Source organism: Acromyrmex echinatior, chromosome 4 (genome assembly GCF_024713525.1).
Source record: "Acromyrmex echinatior isolate Ae372 chromosome 4, ASM2471352v2, whole genome shotgun sequence".
NCBI lineage: Eukaryota > Metazoa > Arthropoda > Insecta > Hymenoptera > Formicidae > Acromyrmex > Acromyrmex echinatior.
The window spans coordinates 2,125,578-2,151,983 of record NC_141855.1 but is presented as its reverse complement, the minus strand read 5'-3'; the positions used below and the strand labels follow the sequence as shown (position 1 = coordinate 2,151,983).

At 36.2% G+C, this 26,406-nt stretch overlaps 3 protein-coding genes and 1 long non-coding RNA gene across 7 annotated transcripts in view; 2 read left to right on the top strand and 2 right to left on the bottom strand.

The window, feature by feature from the left end:
• Positions 1-447: 447 nt before the first annotated feature.
• Positions 448-7,293, bottom strand: LOC105147611 (uncharacterized). Of its 2 annotated transcripts, none has more exons than XM_087405272.1 (3): positions 7,049-7,293; positions 2,173-5,294; positions 448-1,125 (listed from the first exon to the last, which is right to left on the bottom strand). In XM_087405272.1, the coding sequence occupies exons 2-3, from the start codon at positions 5,157-5,159 to the stop codon at positions 957-959; spliced, it is 3,156 nt and encodes a 1,051-aa protein (XP_087261398.1). In that variant the 5' UTR covers positions 5,160-5,294; positions 7,049-7,293; the 3' UTR covers positions 448-956. The 2 variants fall into 2 exon arrangements, with proteins under 2 accessions (XP_087261398.1, XP_087261397.1); XM_087405271.1 differs by having other exon boundaries at positions 6,501-7,123.
• Positions 7,294-9,568: 2,275 nt separating this feature from the next.
• LOC147909860 (uncharacterized) lies at positions 9,569-12,633 on the bottom strand. Its single transcript, XR_015544774.1, has 2 exons — positions 12,494-12,633; positions 9,569-11,390 (listed from the first exon to the last, which is right to left on the bottom strand). It is a non-coding gene; the product is annotated as an uncharacterized LOC147909860 (long non-coding RNA).
• Positions 11,390-15,975, top strand: LOC105147466 (methyltransferase-like protein 25B). Of its 2 annotated transcripts, XM_011058492.2 has the most exons (8): positions 11,390-12,471; positions 12,688-12,797; positions 13,557-13,803; positions 14,040-14,188; positions 14,485-14,787; positions 14,861-15,014; positions 15,442-15,551; positions 15,621-15,975. In XM_011058492.2, exons 1-8 carry the CDS (start codon positions 12,355-12,357, stop codon positions 15,910-15,912), a joined length of 1,482 nt encoding a protein of 493 aa, XP_011056794.1. In that variant the 5' UTR covers positions 11,390-12,354; the 3' UTR covers positions 15,913-15,975. The 2 variants fall into 2 exon arrangements, with proteins under 2 accessions (XP_011056794.1, XP_087261405.1); XM_087405279.1 differs by lacking the exons at positions 11,390-12,471; positions 12,688-12,797 and adding an exon at positions 12,849-13,455.
• A 600-nt stretch (positions 15,976-16,575) lies between these two features.
• The window catches only part of sm (heterogeneous nuclear ribonucleoprotein L), a 168,297-nt gene continuing 158,466 nt past the window's right edge, over positions 16,576-26,406 (top strand). For both annotated transcript variants that reach the window (XM_011058494.2, XM_011058493.2), the window contains exon 1: positions 16,576-16,981. In XM_011058494.2, coding sequence (XP_011056796.1) covers positions 16,919-16,981 — 63 coding nt within the window. In that variant the 5' untranslated portion in view covers positions 16,576-16,918. The remainder of the gene's footprint in view (positions 16,982-26,406) is intronic.

Genomic DNA, 26,406 nt, shown 5'->3' with positions numbered 1-26,406 from the left:
TTATAATAGTATATGTAATATCATTAAATATTTCAGCAATATTTTTTTATTATTTTATCAAGTACTTCATGAAGTTTTTTTTCTTCTTTATTATTAAATGTTTCACAATTTTTAACTGAAAAAGACTTGAAATACGTGATAGTATTTGAGCATTATTATTGATATTAAATTTTTTTTTATTTTGATATCTTTTAATTCACCCTTTTCTTAAATTTTTATCTTTTTTATATTTCTAACTTTATTAAAAAATTTTTTAATATAATTAAAAATTTCTTTTTAAAATTCTCTTAACTGAAAAAAAATATCTTTCTTCTATTACTTAAAAGTGGGATTCCTGGAGATTTTAATATTATTATATAATTTTTAATATTAGATGTTGTAAATATAAATATCATAAATAATATTTTTTAACTTCGATCCGGACATATGGAAAGCACCATGCGAACATAAAAAGACTGCGTTTTATTTCGTATAAAAAAGTACAAAATTATTCTTATATGTACATAATAATACATAGTTAAGATATCTACAAGGATACTCGAAGTAATTTGCCACGCTGCGATTCTTCACCTCACTCCGAAATCCTTATCCTCTTTCTTACATTTTTGCCCAAATCACAAAAAAGCATCACACTATGTCGAAAAATCGTCGTTTTTACATTGTTTTTCATCAGCATTTAACCATTGACATTCATTATCGCGTAAGCAACACAGAGACCTAAATCAATTCTTTCTCCTTCATCACGAAACACAAAAAAGTTAAATTCCGTTTAGTAAAAATCATTTAGTTAAAGTCGAGAAATACATTATGCAAAGAACTTTCTTTATCTGCAACAAAGACAAAACAGAGACATCTTGAATATATCCATATTGTACAATCTCTCAAAAAAGGAATTCTGCGTCCGTGGATTAAACATTTTTTAATATTTCGAGGAATAGCTTTTTTTTATGAACTAATTAAAATGTCGAAAAGGTAGAGTCATCGATAGAATCGGTGCCATCAGAGTTGCTCTCGGCGGCGTCTACGAAGGCCGTCGAGAGATCACCGGCTAGTTTGCTAACAGCTCCAGAGGTCACGTCGTACATGAAGATTTCCTTGTCACCTTGACCGTCACCATCTCTCGGCCTAAAACACCGCAGTGAATCCGAGTGAAAGCGCGCAGCCTCGCGAATTCCTTGACTTTCGAGCAGATTCACGAGACGGACGAACCGTCGATTGTAATACGCGACAAGAGAATATTAATCTTTAATACATACGATAGATCATTCTTATCCTCTGTTAACTTTAAGTGATTCATACATAAATCACCAACATCTTTAGAAAGTATTTGTGTATTTAAAAAATTGTATCATTAATTACTTAATGCTCCTATTTTATTGAAGAAAAAAAGTGCGCAGGATACGAATGATCCAATCGTATACTAAGATCGAGTTAACAATATCATTTTCTCATTGTTTATAACAATTAATGATAATTATATGCTTTAAACCAAGCTTGGTTAGTAAGAAGCTCATATGCGGAAGTTGATATTAAACTATGTAGTCATTGAAAACTAAAGTAACAAAGCTTCGACCTCGGTGAAACGCACATTCCGTTTTTGCCAACTTTCGATTGGCAGCAGTTGGAAATAAAAAGTTAATGGAATGAATAATTGATCAGTGTAAAAATAAAAAAATTCTAAATAATCATTACTGCGAAATAATAAATTTGGAAGGTGTTCAAGAATTTAGTAATTGCTTATAACAACGTTAAATAAATAAAATAAATATAAAAGATACATTAAAAAATTGTTTGAAATTGTTTCATTAAACAGAATAAAAGATAAATCCACAGAATACACTTTAGCAGAGGGACGTCCTTAGGATGTAGAGCGTTCTCTGGATGTCATTAGGACATCCCTTGGAGGTCTGTGCTCATGTGGAAAAGTAAAGAAATTTTTATTTCATCAGTAAAATATAATAGTCATTCATAAAGTCGGGAAATAATATTTAAATCTACGCTACATCGACTTCCATCGCAAATGCAAGATACATGGTGATGTAACGTGTCGATTTTTTTAGAAAGCGGCACTGAAGAAACAACAAATATCTAAAGATGCCTGAAGCGTTAAGAGGAAATGAATCACGACAATTTTATTACGCATACAAACATCACGTTTAATGGAATACTTACATAGTCACTAAAAGAACGACAGACTGTCTCTGCGGCTCAGTGCGGCTCTCTTGTTCCAACCACTTCTTGTAATTCTCCGCGGTGGGCTTCTTCACGAGTTGCTTGAGGGTGTCACCGGCGAGAAACCTGACCGGCTGCGCATCGCCGCTGGTCTTCCTGCTGTGCCGCTGAGATTCCGTGATCTCCCTCTCCTCGCCGGGAAAGTCGTAATCGACGGGTGCCAGCACCACGACGCTCGAGATCTTACGGCCGTTGAGTTCCGGCACATCCGGTATCGGAAAGGACGCGCCGCTCACTTTAAGCGGCAAATAACGATTGTACTGTGAGATATCCCCGCGCGTTCCCACGGTCACCGGCTCCAGCCGGGTCGCATCGTCCCGTATATGCTGCTCTGCCACGGCCCGGCCTTGCTCCGTATTCGGATCGAAGCGTACTACTTTCATCTCCACGCCACCGGGCCGCAAGGTGGCTTGCTCGAACTTGGTCGAGTTGCTACCACGTTTGATAGCGGTGGTGGTGACAGCGGGAATCAGACTCGTCATCTTCTTCTGCGCTGTCTTCAACGGCCTCTTGACGATCGCCGGCACGGGCTCGCTGCCGGCGGCAATCGCCGCACCGCCTCCGGCGCCGTAGAAATTCGCGAGAGCTTCCGGCGGCAGTTTCTCGATCGGAATATCGCCGATCTTGTCATAGTCGAGGATCTGAATATCGGCGTTGCCTAAAATACCGGAGCTCAACAGCTGCTCCCTGATGTCGTCTGGCACTTCGTCCGGTAAATTCGCAATGTTCTCTTTGATCTTGGCCGCCTTATTCGGCGAAAGTGTCGTCGTGGTTGGCGCTTCGGTAGTCGTGGTAGTGGTTGTGGTTGTAGTTGTACTAGTAGTTGTCGGTAAGAACGTTTTAGCAGTCGGCGGTGAGTTGAATTCTTCGGAGGGACTAATCGGTGTTGCGTAGATTTTCTGCGAGGGATTATTTTGGACCAATGGCCGGCCCCATATCGATTGTTGCTGAGTGAAAGTGGTCGTTGCGGTCGTTTGTGGCCGTTGTTGTGATGTCGGAAGCGTCTGCGAGAAGAAGCTTTGCTGACTACTCTGATGAGACTGCTTCGTGTTTAAGTGCTGGTTTAATTGTTGCGTGTTTAACTGTTGCTGCAGACCGTCACCAGAGATAAAATGATTTTTTAAACTCCCAGACAGTTGTTGCTGAGAGTCATGAAGGGCACTGAACGATTGTGGCGATGCGAACTGATTTTGGGAAAGTTCGGGAAACGTCGTTGGTTGAATTATCGTGGGATTTGGTGGGAACGGACCAGGATGAAGAGGATTTTCTTGGAACGCGTAATGCTGTTCTAGTTTAGGCACGGCCTTGAAAATTTCACCTTCTGGTCGTTGAGATGATAACTGTGACTGTATTTGTGACTGTAATTGTGGCTGCAATTGTGGTTGCAATTGTGGCTGTAATTGCGGCTGCAATTGCGGTTGCTGCACCTGATTATACTTAAGCTGTGTACGATATCGTTGTTGTTCCTGAAGAAACTTGAGCTCCTGCTCCTGTTTCCGCCTGCGTTGCTCCTGCAAACGCTGCAATTCTTGCAATTGTTGCTGCTCCTGTTGCCGATGTTGTTCTTGCAAGCGTTGCTGTTCCTGCAATCGTTGTTGTTCTTGAAGTCTCTGATGCTCTTGCTGCCTCTGATGTTCCTGTTGTCTCTGCTGCTCCAGCAATCTCTGTTGCTCGACCTGTCTCTGCTGTTCCAAGAATCGCTGATGTTCTTGATGTCGCTGCTGTTCATGCTGTCGTTGATGTTCCCGTTGCTTCAATAACTCTTGCTGTCGTCGTTGCTCATGGTAACGTTGTTTCTCCAATTCCTGTTGTTTAAATGGAGATTGCGGTGGAAGCTCCACGTTGAAACCATTCTGTCTAGATAACGGTTGCTGCTCCGAATTAAAGCCACCAGATCTGACTGGTAATGGCTGCTGGGGCGGTTCCGCAAAGTTATTTTGTGGCAACGACAATGGTCGATTCTGTACTTGAACGCTTTGATGCGATACCGATAGCGCAGGTGGAAATCCCGGTTGCTGAGGATGATTGATGTTGACGTGATGCGGTGGTGGACCAAAACTATTGAACGTCACGCGTTGTTGCACTTCCGGGAGACCCTGAATAGTTATAGGATGACGTTGCAGTGGTCTTGATGATGATGGCGGTGGTGGCGGTGGTGGATTTCTCAAGGATTGCTGAGATGGAAATGTTTGATGCTGCAGCAGTGATTGCTGCTGTTGCTGTTGTTGCAAGAACGTTGCTTGCGGTTGCGGCGGGAATGAATTGATAATGCGCTGTTGCGGAAATACGGGTACTCGAGGGGGTTGCGGGGGCTGCAGAGGTTGATAAGGACCGTGCTGTCTTTTCGGCGCTCCCGGCGATGTTGTCGGCTTGCTGATGTGCTGTTGAATACTGCCTGCAGGCGTCTCTAAGTCGCTACGCTTGTTGTGATTGTTGGGTGGCACTTGCTCGGTACCGAAAGTCACGCGGATACCGCTACTACCGGAATGGTACACTTCGCTATCGGGTCGAATGATAGCGCGTAAGGTCGTCGATGGTTCCGGAGGCGGTGCCGGTGTCACCGTATTCGTCGGCTCTTCCCCATACGAATTATCCGACTTAATTTCCTCGTGCTCCTCCACTGGTGTCAGCGCGGGGATCGGTGAATCGTAAACAACGCGGGTCTTATCTCCATAGCCTTTTTTCTTCTCATATTTTACATAGAAGACCTGGATGGGTTCCTTGGTAGGTCGCGGTTGAGAAGAAAGTGGTAGTGGCGCCGGAGTTGGAAGAGTCTCGTTAGATTCTTTGATGATAATCTCGATAATTGGCTCAGGTTCCGTCTGATAATAACTCGATGGAGTCTCTCCATATAAATCATCGTTCTTCGAATTCGCCAAAGGATTATACAAAGGATCTCTCTGAGAATATTGCACTATCGGTTCCATTTGCACCGCATACGGCGGCAGACGACCCACCTTTCGTAAAAAGGCGAGCTGTTGACGTTTGTCGCGGTTCTTCGACGACGAACTTTCCTCTTTAGCGAGGGTCGCGACGACGAGGAGCGTCGCAGTGAAGAGTCTCTGAAAGGAAAAAGAGATCAGCGCGTTGACAGTCTTTTTATATTACGGTATTAACTACGGTATTATTAGTCTGATAAAATCAATCTATTTATCGTTATTGACTTAAAAATTTGTAGTATAAATGTAATTTTATATTTCAGGTCCTAATAAAGTTTCTTTTTTAATAAATGATTCAATTTTCTAGAAAGTAGCATGTATTGCTTTGTCAGTTAATCGATTGATAGTGCCAGCGTTTCAATCAATTAACACGATACACGATATAAATTCAAGAAGGAAGGACTTAACGCGCTCTGATAACCGAGTAACCTGTTTAATAACCAGAAAACTCATTGATGGCCTTAATGGGCTTCGAATCAATTGGTATGCTAGCGAGATTGAGAAACAGTTAGCCTGATAAGCGATTCCCAGTCGTGACTATACTCTTGATATGGCAAGGTCAACTTGCGGATGTTTCTCTTTTCTCTGAAATCGTTCGAATGCCAAACTTCCACTACCGGGAGATTGCGAGCTTTCGTATGTTCTACTGACGACCTTTGATCTTAATTAAATAAATAAATAAATACATATATATATATATTTTTTTTTTTTAAATAATATTTCTGTATTAAAAGTATCTATAGTACTTCAAAACTGCATTAATTATATACAACAAATCAAGGCGAGTTATTCTTATTGAAAGTTTGTCGCTATACTTTCCTATGATTCTAAAACCATTCCATGCAATAGAATATGCTTCAATGTACTCGATTAATCCTTTAAAGTCCATCCACCAAGAAGTGGGTGACGGAAAAAGAGAAGGAGAAAGAGAATCAAAGTTTAAGACCGGCGCGTTTCACCTCGAGAATTTGGTACCTCTCTCGGTGTTGGTTAGCATATTCGAATGAGGCCCCGAACACCTTTTCCCATGAACCGTCCGCCTCGGGCGCCGCAAGGCCGCCCGAGGGTAAAACGACGATATATCGCGATTAAACGGCCGTTGATCTCTGCAGGACGATTAACGATCGTATCGTTGCCAGTCGCGTCTGCCACGATTTATTAGAGCACTTTCCCTCGTGCGTGAGAGTCGATACGCTCGCTGATTATAAATGATAGAACCGCAGGGGGGTCTGGGCATCACGCGCGACATGCTTATTACGATGAAAGTACAAGCGTCTCCGTCCAAGTGGTCCATCCACCCTCTTCGTGGTTACACCCTGTTATAATTACCAATTTGGCGAACCGCATTGCTATGACCGTTTCTTAGGCTCTTCCACGTGGGGAGATTCACACACTTCTCACCGGCCGGATTCCTCGCGTTAGAGGCGGCTGACTCGCGACATGACACCGCTCGAGACGATCGGACGTGGCTTGGCTGAACGATACCGAGCGGAACCTCGCATGAGAACTGAGGACAGATCTCGGCCCAGGAGCCCGTTTCTCCCTACCCGGTGCCACCACCACCGGCGGCCACCGCTCTTCATGAAGCTCCTCTCTAATATCGAAGACGGTGGAGTATGAGCACCTTTCTCCGAGGTGCCTCCTCGACACTCGCCTCGTTGGTGTTCGTGTCAGTCATACACGTGAACGCATATGTAGATGGAAACGGTAGGGGGAAAAAAGAAAGAGATGTACGGTGTGGTATGTATCTTCTTCGCATACATGACGACAACTTTCTTCAAATCCGCCCGACCACGCGATCGACCGTAGAGGGGACTATTATACTAAGCGTCCTCACTTTTCCGCGACCTCCAAGGCCCATCGAAACTGAAACTCACCTTTCCTCCTCGTCTCAACGAGGAGTTATTCGGTGAAAGAACGTGAAGGATCTTAATGTCTGCAGACCGAAGGGGAGCGGTAGCGATTACTTTCGCTACGGTACTAAGCTTCACTAAACTACAACTTCCTTGAGACAAGTGATTGTTTCCGATCTGTTCGATAATCCTTGTCTGCGAGAAAGGATACACAGGTCGATTCGGATGTCGCTCCAAATCGGTTGATGATAATTTCAGCTGGAACGCTCTTGCTCACGAACGATCATCTTGATGGATGTTTACAATTAAGGCGGCTGCAATTATAATATCATTAGCATTTCTAGACTTTAATGTGAATCTTGCCTCTCTCTCAGAATAATAGTCACGCCGACTTTCATGAATGTAGACAGCAGTACAGATTGTACTTTGCAAGCGAATTCTACGAAAATACAAGCTTCGTTGATTTCGCAGAAGAGCAAGAGAACTTTTCTTATTCTTGTTATAGAATATATTCTACAATAGAGCATGCAATATCATAAGTGTATTGACAAAGATTAATCGTGTTAGCTGTTGCATCGCACGGTTAATCTTCTCTTTCTATATGCACTTTCAAAATATATTTTTATAACTTTTGTATACGAACAGTTGTACCTTTAAAAAAGTATATAAGATATTCGTTTATAAATATTTCAACCTTTCATCTAGCAATCTAGGTTTTTTTAGTACAAACAAAATTTTTACATACAAAGAAGGGTAGAGTCCGTTTCTCCTTTATTACTAAATTATACATTTTTAAACAAATTTCTATTTTTTCTTTATTTTTATTCAAATTTCAATTTTTATTAAATAAAGATTTTAATGTTTGAATTAAAACAGCCAAATTACAGACAAGGGGTTAAACAGTATGTGATCCTCATGCAGAAATGTGTGCAACAATTATTTCCTTCTTACCTGTTTTGCAAAAAAGATTTTGCATGATGCAAGACACTATCCAGATCCTCTTACGTATGACAGATGATTCTGATCTGATAAATTACACGAAACATTTTTCCAGGCATGATGTCGAAGCTGCAGTGGTATGAAGTAACTCGTTGGCAAGAAATCACACAGGAGATTGTATATAAGTCATGTCCGCCGTTGCGAAAGGTGCAGATTCAGTGGAGCAATTGAACGGGATGACCTGCTAGAGACCTCCCCCAGTTGCAAAAGTGCCCTGCAATGTTCCGCAAACATCTCATGTACGTATTTGCGCAACTTGCTTCGTTCCAAGATCGGTCAGATCATCAAAGCCGATAATTTTCTATCTTATTTATTTTCTGACCTCTCTTAGAGAGAAGCTAGATTGCTCGAAGCGGGAAATATCAGGATCTGTCATTCGTTATTACGTCAGAAAATGAGTTACGAGTGAGTGGTAAAATTTCGAAAGTTATGAAAAAATTTGAGGTAGTATTGGATCTTTTTTTTTATATTTATTAGTATTGATGTTCATCAATTTCGGCACTAATGAATGTCCAGCATTCGAGTCTCCGGACATCGAGATTCCGCGTCCTACTTGGAAACTTTCACTTATACGTTGGCGTAAGAGGATCCGAATAGCAGCCGGCAGGCTCGATGATGATAAATATAGGATCCATCTGACCGCCCGAGACGGTCAGTGATCTCCGAGCTAAGACGATATTTCACGCTAAGTTATCGCTAAGTTATTTTGCTGGGATATCGTTCTTAGGACATCCTTCTAAGCGTACATAATTTCGCACGCGAGAACAATTTATCACTTTTTTTGCGCTACCATGTGGGTGACACGATGGTGTCTTAACTATTTGTAATGTTTACTCGGTCAACTCTGTTTTCTGAAGAAGCTTTCTCTCTTTTTTTTCGCATGCTATAGCTATTGTATTTCTTAATTTTGGTCTTTTTTATTTTTATGTTTTATTTTCTTTTTCTTTTTATTTTTATTTTTTTAATTTTATTTTATATATTTGCTTTAATTTTTCTTATTCTATTGTCTTAACTATATGTATTTTGCTTTTTAGTGTTTGAGAGGATCCAATTTTAAAACGCTTAATAAATAATGATCTATCTTTCTCTTCCTCTCTCTTTCTTAACATGCCAAATGCATTGTCACATAACCATCTAACTTTCCTTTCATTATAAAGTTAATTGCTCAATTTTCGAGGTTAAATAATTTCACACAACTCAATCGTGAAATTTAAATTTCCGTTGAGGAAGCTGTTCAGAATAAAACAAGACCGAAAAGCAAAATCTCGTAATTGTCGAGTTTCTCATCTTATACAAAGTAAACGTAATTAAAATAATCAACTGTTTCATTTGTCTAAACATCGAGATCACTATCAATTCACGATATCCTGTCGATGTTAATCGCAGGAAATGTTGTACAACAAATACTAAATGTCTGCTTAGGAAAACTGTTGCGTGTAGAAACGACACTTTCTAATCGGTTTACAAGACGACCACCACAATTATGCTTATCTAATTAAATCAGTTTTTTTTTCGAGATCAGTTCTAATAAAAATTTTACAGCGCTTCGTTATTGCATATTTTATTTCTTGCGTGTTACATGCGTGTTTCATATTATGTTACATCGCTATTACATCTTGCTATCGAGCTTATTCACGCGGAGCGTAGAAACTCCCTCGGAACTGGAAAACGATGCCTCTGTCGCACAGTCTTTGCGATTGCGAGACCAATTTTTGTAACTGTGAAGAGACTGGCAAAAGATTGTGAATTTGATTCTCCCAGTTCTCACGAAGGATACGGATCCTCTTACACGAGCACTAACGATATAGTTCTTCGAGAGCAGTCCGCTCATGAGCAATAACGTAACTGTTGAAGAGTGAAAGTGCCCGTAAAGTGGGACGCTACGGGAATAACGCTCGCTCTTATAATTAATAAACAAAGCCTACAAACGGTTCTCATCGTCTATGATTGTGCATTTAACGCGACATTTCTTTAAGACCTTGTCGAGTGTCGTTATCCATACTAGGTTGATGATCGAGACCTTTCTCACGTTCGCTTTTTCCGTAAGAATCTCGGGCAATGATTATAAAATAAATCTAACGATGAAAACTTATAGAGTTTATGATTAGAAGTTAATAAACGAATAAATACATGAAAAGAACAGTTTTGCTAAAGTATTAAAAATGTAGCTAGATAGATTTAAAAATAATTTTGTTTGGATCATCAAAATAATTATGTAAGACGCTTAAATTGGTGGCTAAACTATTGACTTTGCTATCAACGTTTATATAATTATTATGTGTTTTATATAATTTGGATAGTCCAACAAATTTATATTCAGATCTATATCTATAGCAAAATTTTTCAATTATTTTTATATATTTCTGCATCCATTTATTCTTCTAAAATATTGGTTAAAAATATTAAAATCGCTTTGTTAAAAATAAAAATACAACTATGTTTCTTTTCCACTAAAAATTTTAGAACGGATTTTAGAAAGAAAATCAGAAAAATAATACAGAGATTAAGATTAGATTTTAAGTAGATTAAAAGTAATGGCAAAAGATCAAGATTAGATCTTTTAACAATTTTGTGTTGTGATTCTATTATTTGTTTCTGATTTCTTTTTATTTTTTCATTTTATTCTAACTGCACGTATTTGCGATAATCCGATTACCAAATATGCGGATTAAATTATTGGCCTGCGATGACCTTAATTCACAAGGCAGAAAATTCTCACTCATGTTTTTCAACGTGAGAAGAATCTTTCATAAGCTACAAAAGTATTACACGTCATAGACGTTAATCCGAGTCTTAACTAATTAAAGAATGGAGCCAACCGAAACTGACACGCGATGTAATGCGCCCATAAGTTACACGGTGACTTTTATTCCCAGCGAGATTTAGACAGAATGATAAATCTTGTGGTTTTTTTATAATTGGAATCTAAAATGCCGGCTGCCATCCGTAGAGGAGAAGTTTTAACGCCACTCTCAGGTCATCCGCGGGTATCGACTGTATCGGCGGAAAATGCATAACTGCATTATATAATTACATACTGTGGGCCGTATCAGACGAAAAATTGCCAGTAATTGATGTTACACCCGAGGGACTTTCTATTTCAGGTGCAGCGGATTTCTCACTTCGCGCCTATCGCAATCGGCGCGAATCGATCCTGTGTCGGAAAAGGAAAAAATCGCTCTCCATTATATTTTCCAATCAATTAAAAATATTGGCTGGCAGCTTTTCCGAGCGCCGCGGTGCGGGCGTTATTACGGTCAATTTAATAAAGAAGCGTGAATAATAATAAGTATTAACTTTCTCCTCGGCTAAATCACTCGTGCTACCACTGACGTGCGTACGTCGGCGAAGACCCGCAGTCTCAGGCCTGTAAAGAGCAAACGGTCATTTGTTTGTTACTTTTACGAGATTAAAATGAACCGGAGGATGATCGTGCACTAGAATTTATAAATATCATAACGTAAAATTCTCGCATACACGTGCTACACTTTCCATTTCATTCGCAATAAATCAGTCGTCTCTCACATGTACGAGTGCGCATGAGAGTACATGGCGCACAACGCGTGACTTTCTAATAGTTTCCGATAATAATAAATCAAAAAGAAAAATATATATATTGCGATATATATGTATATAAAATTGCGAATATCAACGCAGCCTGAACAGAAAGTTAATAATCTTTGATTAGTTGAACCCAGTTCAACTAATGTAGGATTAATTTTAATCTCGGTTTTATTTTTCCCTTTATCTTTTTCTAATTCTAAGAATTATTAATTCCAAGGTTTCACAATTCACTTTTAAGCGAGGTTCAATTTATTTCTCATCTCTTTCCAACAGATCTAAGAATTAGAAAAAGATAAACGGTGAGATGAAACCTAGATTAAAATTGATGGAACTGGGTCTTGTCTATTTCTATCAGTGACTACATTTACACGACACCCTTAATCGAATTTAATAACATCCATAATTATGAAACTGGCTAATCACAATCGTTCCGAGGAACAACTATGATTGGTCAATTTTATAACTAAGGATGTTATTAAGGATGTTATTAATTAATTAAGCGTGCCATGTAACAGAGGTCTAAGTATGTATATTAACTTTAATCTTGATTTACTCTTAATCTTTTTTTTTAATTCTTCATTGGTGGAACTGAGCCCAAATAATATAAAAAAAGCATTCATTAGGCTAGCTGGATAAATAAATAACTGAGAAATAAATCTGCCTTTAGATCATAAGTTTAAATTCTTAATAATATATATAATAATGAAATATATATAATCGCTTATCACACGGAGTAATGCGAGCTATTCGTCCATCTCGACACAACAATGGCCGCCCCCGTAGTTATGTGCACATGCAGAACCTGCTCGAAGGCTCGCGTAACACTCGAGAGAATCTTCAACGTGTTAGACACATACGGCTGGTTGTTAGACTCGTATGTCGTGGTACGTAATTCAGTAATGATACCTTTAGCATGGCACAGCATTCTGGAGCGTTTCTTGAACTGCATTTCTCCCTTTCTCAACCTAATTGCATACATGTGTTGACGTGTCATCGTAAATACACCTAATACATATTTCACGTATCTTTCGTTTGTCATCCTTCACTTTATTTTTTGAGAATAGCATATTGACCTCGAAATTTGACGAATCATATTGTAGGATTTCTTCCAAGAGCAATTGTGGAAGAGACTGCCGAACAGCTGGAGGACCACTTTGCAAACCGTGTCGCCCGACGAATTCGGAAAGTGGTTAGCTGGCGACATCTCGTGGTAAGCACGTAACTTAACTTCACATCGGTCGGTAAGCGCGAGAAGTCATTTTACCAATTGATTTCAAATTGATTCGAATTATGTTCATTTTTTATCCATTTCTGCGAATGTAGATTAATTTTAATCTCTGTTTAATTTACTCTTTATCTTTTTCTAATTCTTAGAACTAGGAAAAGATGAAAAGTAAATTTAACCAAGATTAAAGTTAATCTATATCGATTAGAAACGGGTATATGTAAATTAACTTTAATTTCGGTTTAATTCACTCTTTATCTTTTCCTAATGTCCATTTCTACCAACGTAGATTAACTTTTATTTCGGTTTTACTTATTTTTTATGTTTTTCTAATTTCTTAGAACTAGGAAAAAAAATAGGAAGTAAGTTAACCCGAGATTAAAGTTAATCTGAATTGATAGAAATTAATGAACATAATTCATATATTTCTCAGAGTTAGAAAGCGACACAAAGTAAGTTAAACTGAGATTAAAGTTGAGATTTGTGACAATTATCCTTTTCATATAGCACAACATATTTGCTGCAACATTTGCAATGTTATTGTAATTGTTGGAAAGGTTTCTGTAATGTTTCTGTATATTAGTGTAATATTCTAGTATAATATTACTAGAATGTTTTATGCTGGATATAAAACACGAATCTGGTAATACATCTCAAATTCAAATATAATTAACACGAATGAAAAGCGTATCATATTTTTGTGGGCTTTCTGCCCATAATTTTACAATGTAATTCATTTTACAGCTCACGCGTATGGCCATTGTCATTGCTGACACTTCGACAGGTTGCAAAGAATTTACAGCTAAATAGAGATTATCTAAATGACGAAAACGTCTGGCGATGCAATGGAAGAAAGAAGACTGAAAATAATTTGGAAAATTTTGTCCTGGAATGTAAAAATGAAGGATTACATGATTCCCAGAAAAAACATAATCTCTTTTTGAAACACGTTAAAATAAAAAAGCGCCATGAGATACAACAGATAGCGCGGGTATATAGCACACATATTTTTCAGTTCTTAGCGGAAATTAAGTCATTATGACATCAAAATAACGTCAAAATGATTATTAAGTCATCATTTTAAATCATTTTAAAATTATTATTAAGTCATTTTTCACTTAGTCGATTCATATTGATGTTATTTTGCTTGGGATTGCTTTAAATTAGACACGAAATATTTATAGACCCTAAGAGATTTATCTTTATAAGAGGTTTATCTTTGTACAGGTATGCGCAGACTGTGCACAAGAGTCCAATGCTGAGTGCATTATAGATGTTGGAGCAGGCGTGGGTCATTTAGCCAGATCTCTAGCATTCAAATACGATCTACATGTAATATGTATCGAACAAGACGCATTATTGTCACAGCAAGCCAGGTAATCCGCATTTCTTTTTTTACTCTAATCAATCTCGCTATTTTAATTACTATCCAGAATATAAACTGAACAAGGAAACATAACATTACGTCACTGTTATAATTTCTTACTTATCAATGTAACTGATGTTACGATTAACCGACGTATACTATATGTTATACATTACATTTATATTATATTATATTTGTATCGCTGAGTAGGAAATAATAATATTGATATAATATTACTTTCAGATTGCGTTCTGCGGATAGCAATCTTATTCCTTTACTATCATTCATCTGAGATTTTAATTACAGAAAATGGGATAAAGAATTGTTAGTGTCTCTATCTAAACATCTGCCTGACTTGCCAGTAAATATGCCACAACACATATCAATCAAACTGGAGAATACTGATTCTGATCTGTCAGGAACAATCAAGGACATAAGAAGAACTTTCTCTGATAATTTTAATTTAAATAAGAAGAAATCTGGATTTGGCATTGTGGGGCTGCATCCATGTGGAGATCTTGCAGCCACATTACTGAGACTTTACACATCTCAATGTGAGACAAGATTCATTTGTATTGTGGGGTGCTGTTATATGAAACTAACATTAAAGTACGTTTGTCAGATACACTATAAAATAACGCTTATGAGATTATGATTATACTAAATAATGTGATGCATTTAGAAATCCAGTGGATGCTTTAAATGGATATCCACTCAGTAAATATCTGTCTTCGTTCACAAAACACGAATTGTCCTATACAGCGTTAGAAGTGGCATGTCATGCTATTGAGAGCTACTGTGACAAATTGAAGACTGGAAACTACGAAGATTTAATAGTTAAATATTGTGTTAAGGACAACTTCAATTCTTGAATTCCGATTAACTTAAACAGTGATTAATTGAACCGGCAAAATCGCTCACGATAAAATTTTTAATATATATTAATATATTTTAATATATAATAGTTCGTTATTCTTAATAATTTTAATATATAATAGTTCGTTATTCTTAATCTTTTCTCGAATATATGATCCTATTGATTTAATAATTTTATTCGAATTACTTAATAAAATATTGTTGATTAATATTGTTGATTATAACAATATTGTTAATTTTTAGCCGGATTTGCATCAATCTAGATTGAATTAATGATTTCGTGCTTTCCTTTTGGTAAAACATGTAACGTCAACCAAGTTAATTGGAGTTTGATCGCAGTTGCTCTAAAGCATCATAAATTTGATATTCGAACTGTATTTTTTTTAGGTGCACGCTTATAGAGCCGCTTTAGAAACCGTTTTAATAAAACAAAATAGCCATCTACGTCACACTCAAGTGAGGAACGTCAAAGTGACAAGACCTATTACGTTTGAACAGTTGAGTAAAATTATGATTATCGAAATTCTGTGTATTATTATAGCGATAATCAAATAAGTTTTTTTTAGATATTGCATGGCCGCAACTGCAGATTTCGAGCCAAATCTCCGACCTAAAGATTCAGATTTACAAAATCCGCAAATAAAATGTTACCTAAATCAGTGGCGGCAGATTGTGATATTCGGAGCGTTGCGTACAATGATAGCACCATTGGTGGAAACTGTGGTGTTGTTGGACAGATTCCTGTATCTATCCGAAAATAATTTAATTCCTATATTGAAGCCTGTTTTCAATCCCAGATTGTCTCCTCGAAATTTTTTATTATTATCGATGAAAAATACTAAACAATCGCTCTCTTGATTATGTCTGAAAATTTTTATATCTTTTATCACAATAAAATTTGAAAGATTTAATTAGATCGAATATTATTGTTTTGAATAAAAAATGTTATTTTTTTCTAGCTCTGAAGTGAATCTTTTAACTTTTATCTAATCTTTTTTTTTATGCAATTTAATTAAAGATAAATCTTTTTCAAATTTAAATTATTTTCTTAAATGTAACATATATTTTAATAGAAGACTATACATTTGGCTTTGTAAATTTAAATTTTTTGAAAATTTGACAATTAAACAATTGATGTGCGCTATAGATTTAAAACTGAATATGCATTTTTACTTTAACGTTACAATATTTCATTTTTTAAATTAGACAACTAAACAGTTGACACTCTAGATTTAAATTTGAATATGAAAAGTTAAATATCCTTTAATTAAAAATATCGATAAATTCGATAAGTAAACTGATTGGATTACATTCGGAAAATATATCTTATTTGCGTGATGTACATTGCGATGGCGCGCATTCCGATATTATCTCTCATGAAAATTCAGTGGATTTGCAAGGTCCAATAAGAGCGAGCGGTACGTCGCGCGAGCAAGTGACGGGCCAATCGGAGCGCGATACTCGGTGGCATTTGGCGCGCACAACGGCGGCTTAACGACAGCCACGCAAAGCGTTCTGTGGCGCCACCGGCAGGGCGCGTTGCAGTAGCCGGTTGCCAGTTCGCACGAACCGTTGACGTCCTCCGGCGAGATCCAGTTTCCTTTAAGCCGCTCTCGCGCGTTTGTCTGTTCTCGCCGCGTCGTGTGTCCTACCGATTATTATTTTCTCCTCCTCCCCCCTTCCCCGTCCGCGTGCACGAAGATTGTCGGCACGGTGTTAAAAGGTATATCACGAGCGGTATACACAACGCGCTCGTGTCGTCGTCATTGTCGTCATCGTCGTCGTTGTCTCGCTATTGCTGTCGCCGTCGTACAGCGCCGAGTGTCCCGATTCAAACGTATCATCGCCCGGTGTATAACGGAGGATGGCATTCAACGGGGACGGTCCGCACTCCAAGAGGCAACGGCTCGAGGAATCTGGACACAGGGTGAGTGCGCGCGCCAATCATTATCACGCGTCGAGTCGCGACGCGACGCGTCTCGTCCCGTCCCGTCCCGTCCCGTCCCGTCCCGTCCCGTCCCGTCCCGTCCCGTCCCGTCCCGTCCCGTCCCGTCCCGTCCCGTCCCATCCCATCGCGACGCAACGTCCGACTCCGCGTTCTCGTCCGCTCGGCGAGACGAAGCGCGACCAGCTTGCTCGCGAGAAAGCGCGTCGCCATTTATCGGCGTAATGATCGCGGGGCACGGCGCGCGATGCGCGCGTGTCTCTCGCCTCGCTTTCGTCGCCGCGCCGCTGATTACGAGAGGTTTTCGTGGAGACGCGCGGGGCGCCATTTACCTTTACCCCGTGAGCTCCTGACATACGGCGTGAACGCCGTGAACGTATATACTCCGTGACGCGACGCGCGTCGCCGGCATGCTCGGCCGACAAGCCGACTCGCTCGCGTCCGATAACAGTCGGGCGCATTCGCTTGCCCGTTGGATTCCGACAAATCAAATTGCGAGTCTGACGCGAATCGGACGATCGCCGCTTCGCGTTCGGCATTCGGTCGTTCCGCCGAGCGTGAGTATCACAATGCGCCCCCTTCCTCCCCCCTTCTTCTCCTCCCCTCCCTTCCCTTCCCCGCGAAAGACGCGGGGTTCGTCCCCGCGTAAAATGTCCGTCAGTCTTTTAAAACTCGCGGGAATTTTATTCACTTGAGGATTGCGCCAATGAAAGTTTTTCTTTTTCCAATATCGGGACTCAAGAAATACACAAAATTCAATAAAAAGTCAAAAATGATTTTATTTTAATTCTTAACGTCAAGAAACAGTCAAGTTTTGTAATGAAAAATCATCATTTTGTCTTGTACGAGATGAAAATGAAGTTATTTTCTCTTGACTTGATGTGTTTTTTTGGTTAAACTTGTAGGAATGCGTCATCTTCTTGTCATTGTGCTTCTTAATTGCAAATTATTAATCAAGATTTGTGACTTTTTTGCATTTATAAAAATATTCTGTGCGAATTGTAAAATTCTTGTTGAATTACTTAATTATTTAGAACAGCATGAGCAATTTGAATGTGAAAAGAATTATAGTGATGCTAATATTGCTCCTTTATTTAAAAAAAGTGACAAACTTAAGTTTCTCAAGAAAAGAAGTAAACTTCTTTTTAACTTGACAGAAAATTATTGACTAATCGAATGATAAAAAATGATATTTGATTATGTTGATATAATATAATATATTCTACGTACAAAAGAATATAATATATTCTATAATATATTATATTATATAATACATGATCAAATGTCATTTTTGTTATTTTCATTTCAGATGTTATGTTAGATATAAAAGGAATAATGGCAATCCAATTACTTGAGTTAAACAAGATTCTGTTATTTTTAACTTCCATTTCTGTGGCTAGTTTTATAGTCAACAACATCCACATTAACACATACACTTAATAAATAATAATCTGAATTTTATTTAAGATATTTTCTTGAGCTGAATTGTTTATAGTTTATTGTTTTAGTTAAATTAACAAATATAAAAATGATTAAAAAGAAGTGAAACTCGATATAATTTTGATAATTGTGAATTTAATAGTGCAACTCTTAAATTTACAATTATCAAAATTTTTGATGATATTCTTTTAAATAATATTTTTTAATTGTGACGTTTGGGACAATTTTTGATAAAATTAAGTTAGTGCACTTTTGATGATTGTTAAGTTAATTTATCTGATTCATTTATGTATGTAATTCGGAAGTCATGTTTTTTGAATCGTAATATTGAAATAAAGGAGTGATGTTTCCAACTACTTTTTGTATTGCTCAAATTTTTTAATGAATGAGAGAAAACGCTCTAAAGATGATATGAGAAAATGATTTCGCGTATATATTCGATAGAAAATCGAGAATTTTGTTGTCAAAAGTCACAAAACGAAAAACAACTTCTGCACGTCAAACGATGCACTATATATTCAATTTTCGTCTTATCTAAAACATACATATACATAAAGCAGCGTATTTTATCGCTCATCTTTTTAGTCATGGATTCTCTTACAAATTTTCTTAAAGTCAAGTTTTTCTTTAAAAAAATATATCCCTAATTTATATGAATAATAAACGAGATAAAGACAAGATGAACTATTTGAAAATCAAGCTTTTAATGTGCGAATAACAAAATCTTTTTCGATTAATTCGGATTCAATCAAAAAAAAATAGTTGATTAATTCTTATTATTGAAAAATAGATTTCGAATTGACCGGAAAAGTTTCTAATCATATTATTGACAATAACATTAAGGTGTATATAGATTTTTCTCTTACGTCACTTATATTTTAATTTAAAATTCTGTGCATTATATTCAAAAAGATGATGACAAAGTAATATGCAAGATCAGATTGACTCCCGAATGCATTGGAAAGCTAATTTCGTATTTGTTAACTTGCTGCGTTCGCTTCAATGCACTCGCATTATCACGTGAAATATTTATTAGCGCGATTTACTTTGTTTATTCCTGCGTTTTGTTATGCAAGCATTGGACAGAATAATTTACGTTTACTTTAACGTCTTCTTGTTTAGTTATATACGTTGCGGAAATTTCATAAGAAGAGAACAGTTCTAAAACATCAGTTTTAAAACACGTACTGTTTTATATTATAAATTGGCAATTTAATAGTCTGAAATTTTGATCGAATTTAATCGATTTGAATTTATTTATTCGTCATATTTAATTTCATGTATCAATTACATTCACTCATTATTGTGTCTACACTGTTGGGTATCAAAGGAGTATTGCCAATCTAATCTCTTGGAGTTAAATAACATTTTATTTTTAACTTTTATGTATGTCAAAATATATTGTAAATTAATTTTAATCAATTTCTGTAGTTAATTTCAAAGTATACAACATTCATATTAACGTACATTTAATAAATAATAAACTAAATTTGAGTAGTATCAGTTGCAACTTATAGAAATGATTAAAGATAACTTAAACTGTATGGCTACAATTTGACACTATGAATTTAACAGTACATATCCGAGATTTTTACCGCATGACCTGCTACACACAATCATTCTACAATAAGCCGTTACTTAATCTTTAAGTCTTAAGCCGTTAGAATTGACTAGTGAGAATGTGAGAAGAATAATCGATTATGATCAGTCAATTGTTCACGGTTTAAGACTTAAAGCTTAGATAATGACTTATTGTAGAAAGCCCCCAATATATGTCTCGAGAACTTTACGACATTTCAAGGCACGTCAACGTCGCGACAGTAACTCGTTATCCAGGCGACGCTCCTCAACGATGTCGACAAGTCGCGTTGTCGCTTATCGTTGTCGCTAACGACGATCAGCAATGCTAGAATGATGCACGTGCAAAACAAAGCTCGCGCGCGCGCGCGCGCGCTTTATGGTCGATAATTCCTTACTATCAGCGCGCGATGCGCGGACGTTCCTTCGAGATAATCGCGACGTCAACAATGAGGTCGCGTATGAGCCAAACTGGAGCGCAACTCCATTTCTGTAAATTTCATAATTTTACCATCCACAGAGCACACGGTTAATCATTTTATCAATGTTCTTTTTTATTTCGTGGAACCAGTCAATTTGGATTTTCAGAGGATTACCTATTTTCGCCTGATAACATTTTCGCGCTATTGATTATCGATAATCATAAAGAGTTCGCGTATTCTATTACATTTTTTTCATCTGACTTTTCGACGCTCTTTTCGTAGATTCTTTGCTTTGCAAATATACGATATACATGGTCATCGCTGGTCTTCTTCCCTGTATTTTTCTTTTATTGCATTTATCGTATAAACCTGTTTGGGTGCGTGAATTCCACCGAAAGGGATTCTCACCCCTTTAGCAACTTCGTGTACATCGAATGTCGAGTACGTCAGTGCAACAACAGGCTACACTCGGTAGTAATCGAATCGAGCTCACGATCCGGTTGCACGAATCGACTTTCGCGCTGTTACCAGAACAGTTACGAGGTCGATAGACCTTTTACGTCAGATGTAGCGAGTCTGCATACACCTCATTGTATTGCAGATTAAATGTAGATAATAGTGTGTGTGTATGTACGTAAAAAAAAACTAAAGATACCATCGGGCGTCTATCGTAAGATCAAGAGATGGTTCACCATATTTAAGACGATATTCGTAGTTCATTTTTTAGTAATGTCTTAAGATGCTAATAAGATCCTTTGATTAGTTCATGACATTTTAAGACTGTGCTTAAGACGGTCCTAAATATAAGATCCGACTATGAATACCGCTCTTAGATACTACCATCGTTTCGCATAGAAGATTAAAGGCATGATATATACGCTTGGCTTACATCGGAACATCGAAAAGTTCTCGAGTAATAAAACATTAATTGTTTTACGTATAATACCCGAATATTAACGTTCATTATTTAATCCAGTAATAAATTTTTATTTTTTCTGTAGTTTATGTTCTAAAAAGGTATAGCTTCGGCCAAAAATATTAGGCACTTTATTTATTAATCATTATTTACAGTTTTAGTTTAAAAATTGATAGCATTTGCTGTAAATTATCCTGTGTTTCAAGAAACCCTTTTAATTTATGTGTAATGCCTGCTACAACCAACAGAACAATGCAGGTAAAAGAATTTTAGATAAATGAAAATATATAGATATAGCTATTATTTCTGGCCAAGATTGTATATCCTGGGGGGACAATAAACGGACCGCAAATTAGAATATTATTAAACGGTTTACTATACAAACTAGATTGCTTACAGAAGCTTAAGATAACGCATAGCTTGCCATAACATAACTTTATACATAAAGGTATTATAACGGTATCGCATCAAGGCAAAATTATGGACTTACATGAATGTGTATTAGATTATTAACTTCCTTGTACACGCAGCGAGACCAACAAGGATTTACAAACTCTTTATTTAACGCTTCCAATAAGCTGTTTATTTATATTTCTGTAATTGTGTTCGTTAGTTCTTATTTAAAAAATTTTATATCTTTCTTTGTAATTTTAAGTGAGTTTTTAAGGTGAAGACAAAATTTATCGTCTATTCGTAGGTTGATATTAAATTAAAATAAATTTTAAATAGAGTTTTCGTGATTAGAACTTGCTTCTGCTTGAATTATTCTAATTATTCTAATTATAAATGAAGGGGATTATTTCATTTCTCTTGTTCTATCTATATGCCTTCGATTGATAATCTTGGTAATTCGCGAGAATGATTCAGACACAGGAAACAGACGCAGGACATTCCTCTAATTGACGTAACTGAATATATAACGTTGTCGGCCGATGGCTCTCGTTAGTCAATAACTTCAGATACATTGTCAGCAATCACAAAGTCACTATCACTATCTTACGATCTTTCTTAGTATTGTTACCATCAATAATCGTTAGGAAAATACGTTTGATGTAATAGAATACATAATATTTTTTACATGTGTATATTTTCTAATAAGTTGAATACGCTACATTTTATGTTACACGCGTATTGATTTATCGACTCGCAACTTTTTTCTCGCATCATATCTAGAATTCTCATTTTTATACTGAAAAAATTTTCTGGTTGAAAATGAACGAACCAGAAATTCAATCGATTAGAGATTGATCGATCAGAATTCCGGTTATCATAATTAGATATCTAATTATCTCGACTTATATCGAATTATAATAGATTTAACTATAAAAATCTGATTTGTCCGCATTTTCCACTAGAATTCCAATTAGCTTATTCGCGTTGCTTGCACTTTTTGTATTAAACTTCTTCGTTTTCTTTTTCTTCAATGTCCGAATATATTTATCTTATTTTACGTACAAAAATTTTTAGAGATTTCAAGCAAAACACATCTTATATAACTAGATTCTTTTTCCACTGTATTCTCATTAAGAAAGGAAAAAAAAAACAATTGCAGATGATAAGAGTTCCGCATTATATTAAAAGAAAATAAGTCCATTTAATTTCTTCTTTATTTTTGCTAAGTTCCGAATTTATATTTTTTTAATTTAATGTGAATATATATATATATATATATATATATATATATATATATATAAAATATATAATATATATTATATATATTATATATTTTATGATGATTAGATGATTTTATAGTTAATCTGCTGCAATTATATTTTTATTCCCTTCAGCAAGTTTTTTTATGGGCTATAAAAAAATGTGAAAAAATTACTTTTTAATCTCTCTTACATTGTCAAATAGTTTTCTAACAAGATATTTTAGGAGAAGAAACCGAATTCCTTCTTTATTTTGGAGAAATTTGGGAGTGAAATTTTGCTTGTGTACCAAAAAAGATTTTTTTTTAGATTGCAGTCGAACAGAGTTAAACTGATGAATCTAAAAGTATTATTTCTAATTTCGTGAACGTCGGATGCGAATATAGAATAATTCAATAGTCTAATGATAATATCGCCGTACCAATAATTGCTATAATCAACGTTTAAATATGTTTAAAAGTAGCTAGTAAATAAGAAACTGTCTAAATTAAATCGGGTTTTTTGTTGTCAAATATTGAACGGTACGGAAATATGAATACAAATATGTTTCGATGTCATTGCCTGCCCTGCTTATTAATATTTCATCATCTCGAAGTTACAATCCGCTCGATATATAAGTTGATATTTCATTATTATTCCTACTTGAATAATTTATCAGACGGTTGGAAAAATAGAAGGAATAATTTATTGGAATGAATAGTCGTGCGATTCGCCGAAAAACAAAACAATTGTGTTCTCCAGTCTAGTTATTTCTCACATTCTTCAAATTTTCTTTTATCGAAGTGTACATAGTGTACACTTAAATATTGATCTTGTTCTATAAACATTTATTTTCGTGCAGTAAAAATATTTTTGTTCTCCAAAATTGTAACGCCGGCTCGATAAATTCCTCATCTTCCGATACCCTTATATCCATCTGAAAAAAGAGTGGCGAATAAATATTTGCCACGGCGTCCTTTGCGCACTCAGGAGAAGATTTGATGTCGATCGTTCCTTGCGGGACACACGGAAACTTGCAGTGTTAACACAATCGGACGAAAAGTAGATCGCGAAGGCAAATTTACTTGCTCGAAAGCTTGAACTTTGGCATAAATTTCTAAAATGGCAAATCGATTCCCTTGTTTAAACTTGCTGTACCTTATACATATACCGTTTTAATCTTTAATTTGACATAAAATGATGACGTATCAAATTTCTATTATTTACTTTTTATTTTTCGACAATAATAATCTTTAACATATTTTTCTCTATTCATATCAATCGTAATATTAAAGAGGAAACATGACACGTTTAAGAAATAAAATACATCACATAAAATAATTATATTCTTTATAAAAAGATGCTATTTTTGTAATATTTTTTTTCATTATCTTTCTTATTTTATATTATTCGTGAAGAAAAAGTGTAGCGATATATTATGTCATGATTTCTTTAAAAAGCTCAAAAGTATGTAAATTTAATAATTAATTGAATTATTTGTTCATTAAAGGTATGTATTTAATATTTGATACGAATGAATATTATCATGTTAAATGCAAAATTATCTTTGCAGGTTGTCATGTTAAACCTTAAAGATAGTTGACCTCGTTGCGTAATTTCAATCACTCATCCTTTTTTCTGATGAAGAACCGCTCGATGAATGTATGACGGAAGCATAAATTTTCTATACGCCGTGACACGTGGATGCATGTGTGTGTGTGTGTGTGTATAAATATGTATTTGTAGCGGGTAGTCACGATATTTCTCTGAAGCGAATCCGCTCACTCGTGCGAGCTTCGTCGCCAGCTTTTGCGAGCAACGTCATTCGGTAGAAGCTGCGTTTCGCATATACATAGTCGCAACTTTTCCAGCTGTCTGCGTCGGTTCTCGTATCATTTTACTCATTCGTTGCATATACAAAATATTCTGGAGAAATATGCTTCAGGTTTTCGCGTAGATTTATATGTAAAGAACTCGAAAAAAGTTTCGAATCAATAGTAGACTTACGTATCTCTGAATTTGCACTTTTGAATTTTTCTTTCATATTAAAGTGAGATTTAATTATGCTGATGTCTATTAAAAGAGATCCTGACCATTTCTTTCGAAATGATAAAATATGATAAAGATGTTTTAAAACTTTTTTCTCTTATATTTAGTGCAACATGTATGACGTAAAGAAAAATTACTAAATATTTTGTTTCAAGATGTTGAAACATCTATGTTAATCATCTGTTACCTACTTATTAAAAAAATTTATTATTTTATTACTTTAAAAGATATATTTAAAGGTTGAGAGATGAGCGTTTACCACTTCACGGTATTTCTTTTATTAATATATACTATATGATAACAAGTTATAGTATTATTCTTCTTTTATTTTCAATTTTACAACGTAATTTTAATAGTTTAGAAATTTAAAAGAAATTTTTATATTATATGTGCTAAACTTTTTTTTACAATGTATAAAGCACACGAAAATATTAAATTTTATCTTATTTTTTAGTTTGCTTATTTAATCTTAGATTTGTTTTTTTATTCCTGCATTACACTACACCAGAATTCTCTTTCTCGCTTTCGCCAAATATCAAATGTATATCTATCTCACTGTTATACGTATACACGGTTTGATTTACGCCGAAATTACAACAGTCATTCCATTCTTCAGAGGAATAGCTATGATTGGCCAGTTTTATAACATCAATATTATAACTTTAGCATAAATATTGTAAACGCAGTCTGTAAGTTTTAGAAGTATACATTAGAAGTGCCTTCCACTTAGTGATACAAATCGATGTAAAAAGTAAAATATTGTCCTGCCTTTGTTACTCATGGAAAGCAAAAAAGATAGAATAACATTTGTATCGATTTATGTCAAATGAAAGACACCCCAACTCAGTCACAAAAACAAATCTCTTATATCTTTTTATGGATGTGAAAAGTTCCCTCGATAGCTAGAAAATTCGAAGACCAAGTATCATAAAAATAAGCACGCATACTTTTTACTGCATACCTTATATTGAAGTCTTTATTTCTAGTAATGATCGCATTTCTATACCTGAACGAACAAAGATCGACCTCACATTTGTCACCTGTTCGCTCTACCCTACCGAATGAATAAAAATACGATTACCTAAACGGAAAGATAATCATATTTTTCACTTGTTCTCCTCTCCACAAGAGCAACGATATCTAAAAGTCGCATCTCTGTGCACGAACGAATTGCAGTATTGGTCAAGTCTGCCAACGCGAAGTCATACCGTCTCTTAAATCCCGACGGCACTGTTTTTTCGTTTTACAAGTTTCTCGATGTGTCACGACGACCGAAATATCTTTATGCTTAGTACACGTGCGTTCGAATACCGCAAATCTATTCGCCTGAAAGTAACTTTGGAACCGGCGCACGATGATGTATCTCACGTG

Excerpts from the sequence above, each read along its gene's own strand:
- LOC105147466 (XM_011058492.2), top strand. The coding sequence starts at position 12,355 with ATGGCCGCCCCCGTAGTTATGTGCACATGCAGAACCTGCTCGAAGGCT. Across the intron at positions 12,472-12,687 it reads TGTTAGACTCGTATGTCGTG|GATTTCTTCCAAGAGCAATT; the intron begins GTACGTAATTCA and ends ATCATATTGTAG. Across the intron at positions 12,798-13,556 it reads TTAGCTGGCGACATCTCGTG|CTCACGCGTATGGCCATTGT; the intron begins GTAAGCACGTAA and ends TTCATTTTACAG.
- LOC105147611 (XM_087405271.1), bottom strand. Across the intron at positions 1,126-2,172 it reads GTCGTTCTTTTAGTGACTAT|GCCGAGAGATGGTGACGGTC; the intron begins GTAAGTATTCCA and ends GCGGTGTTTTAG.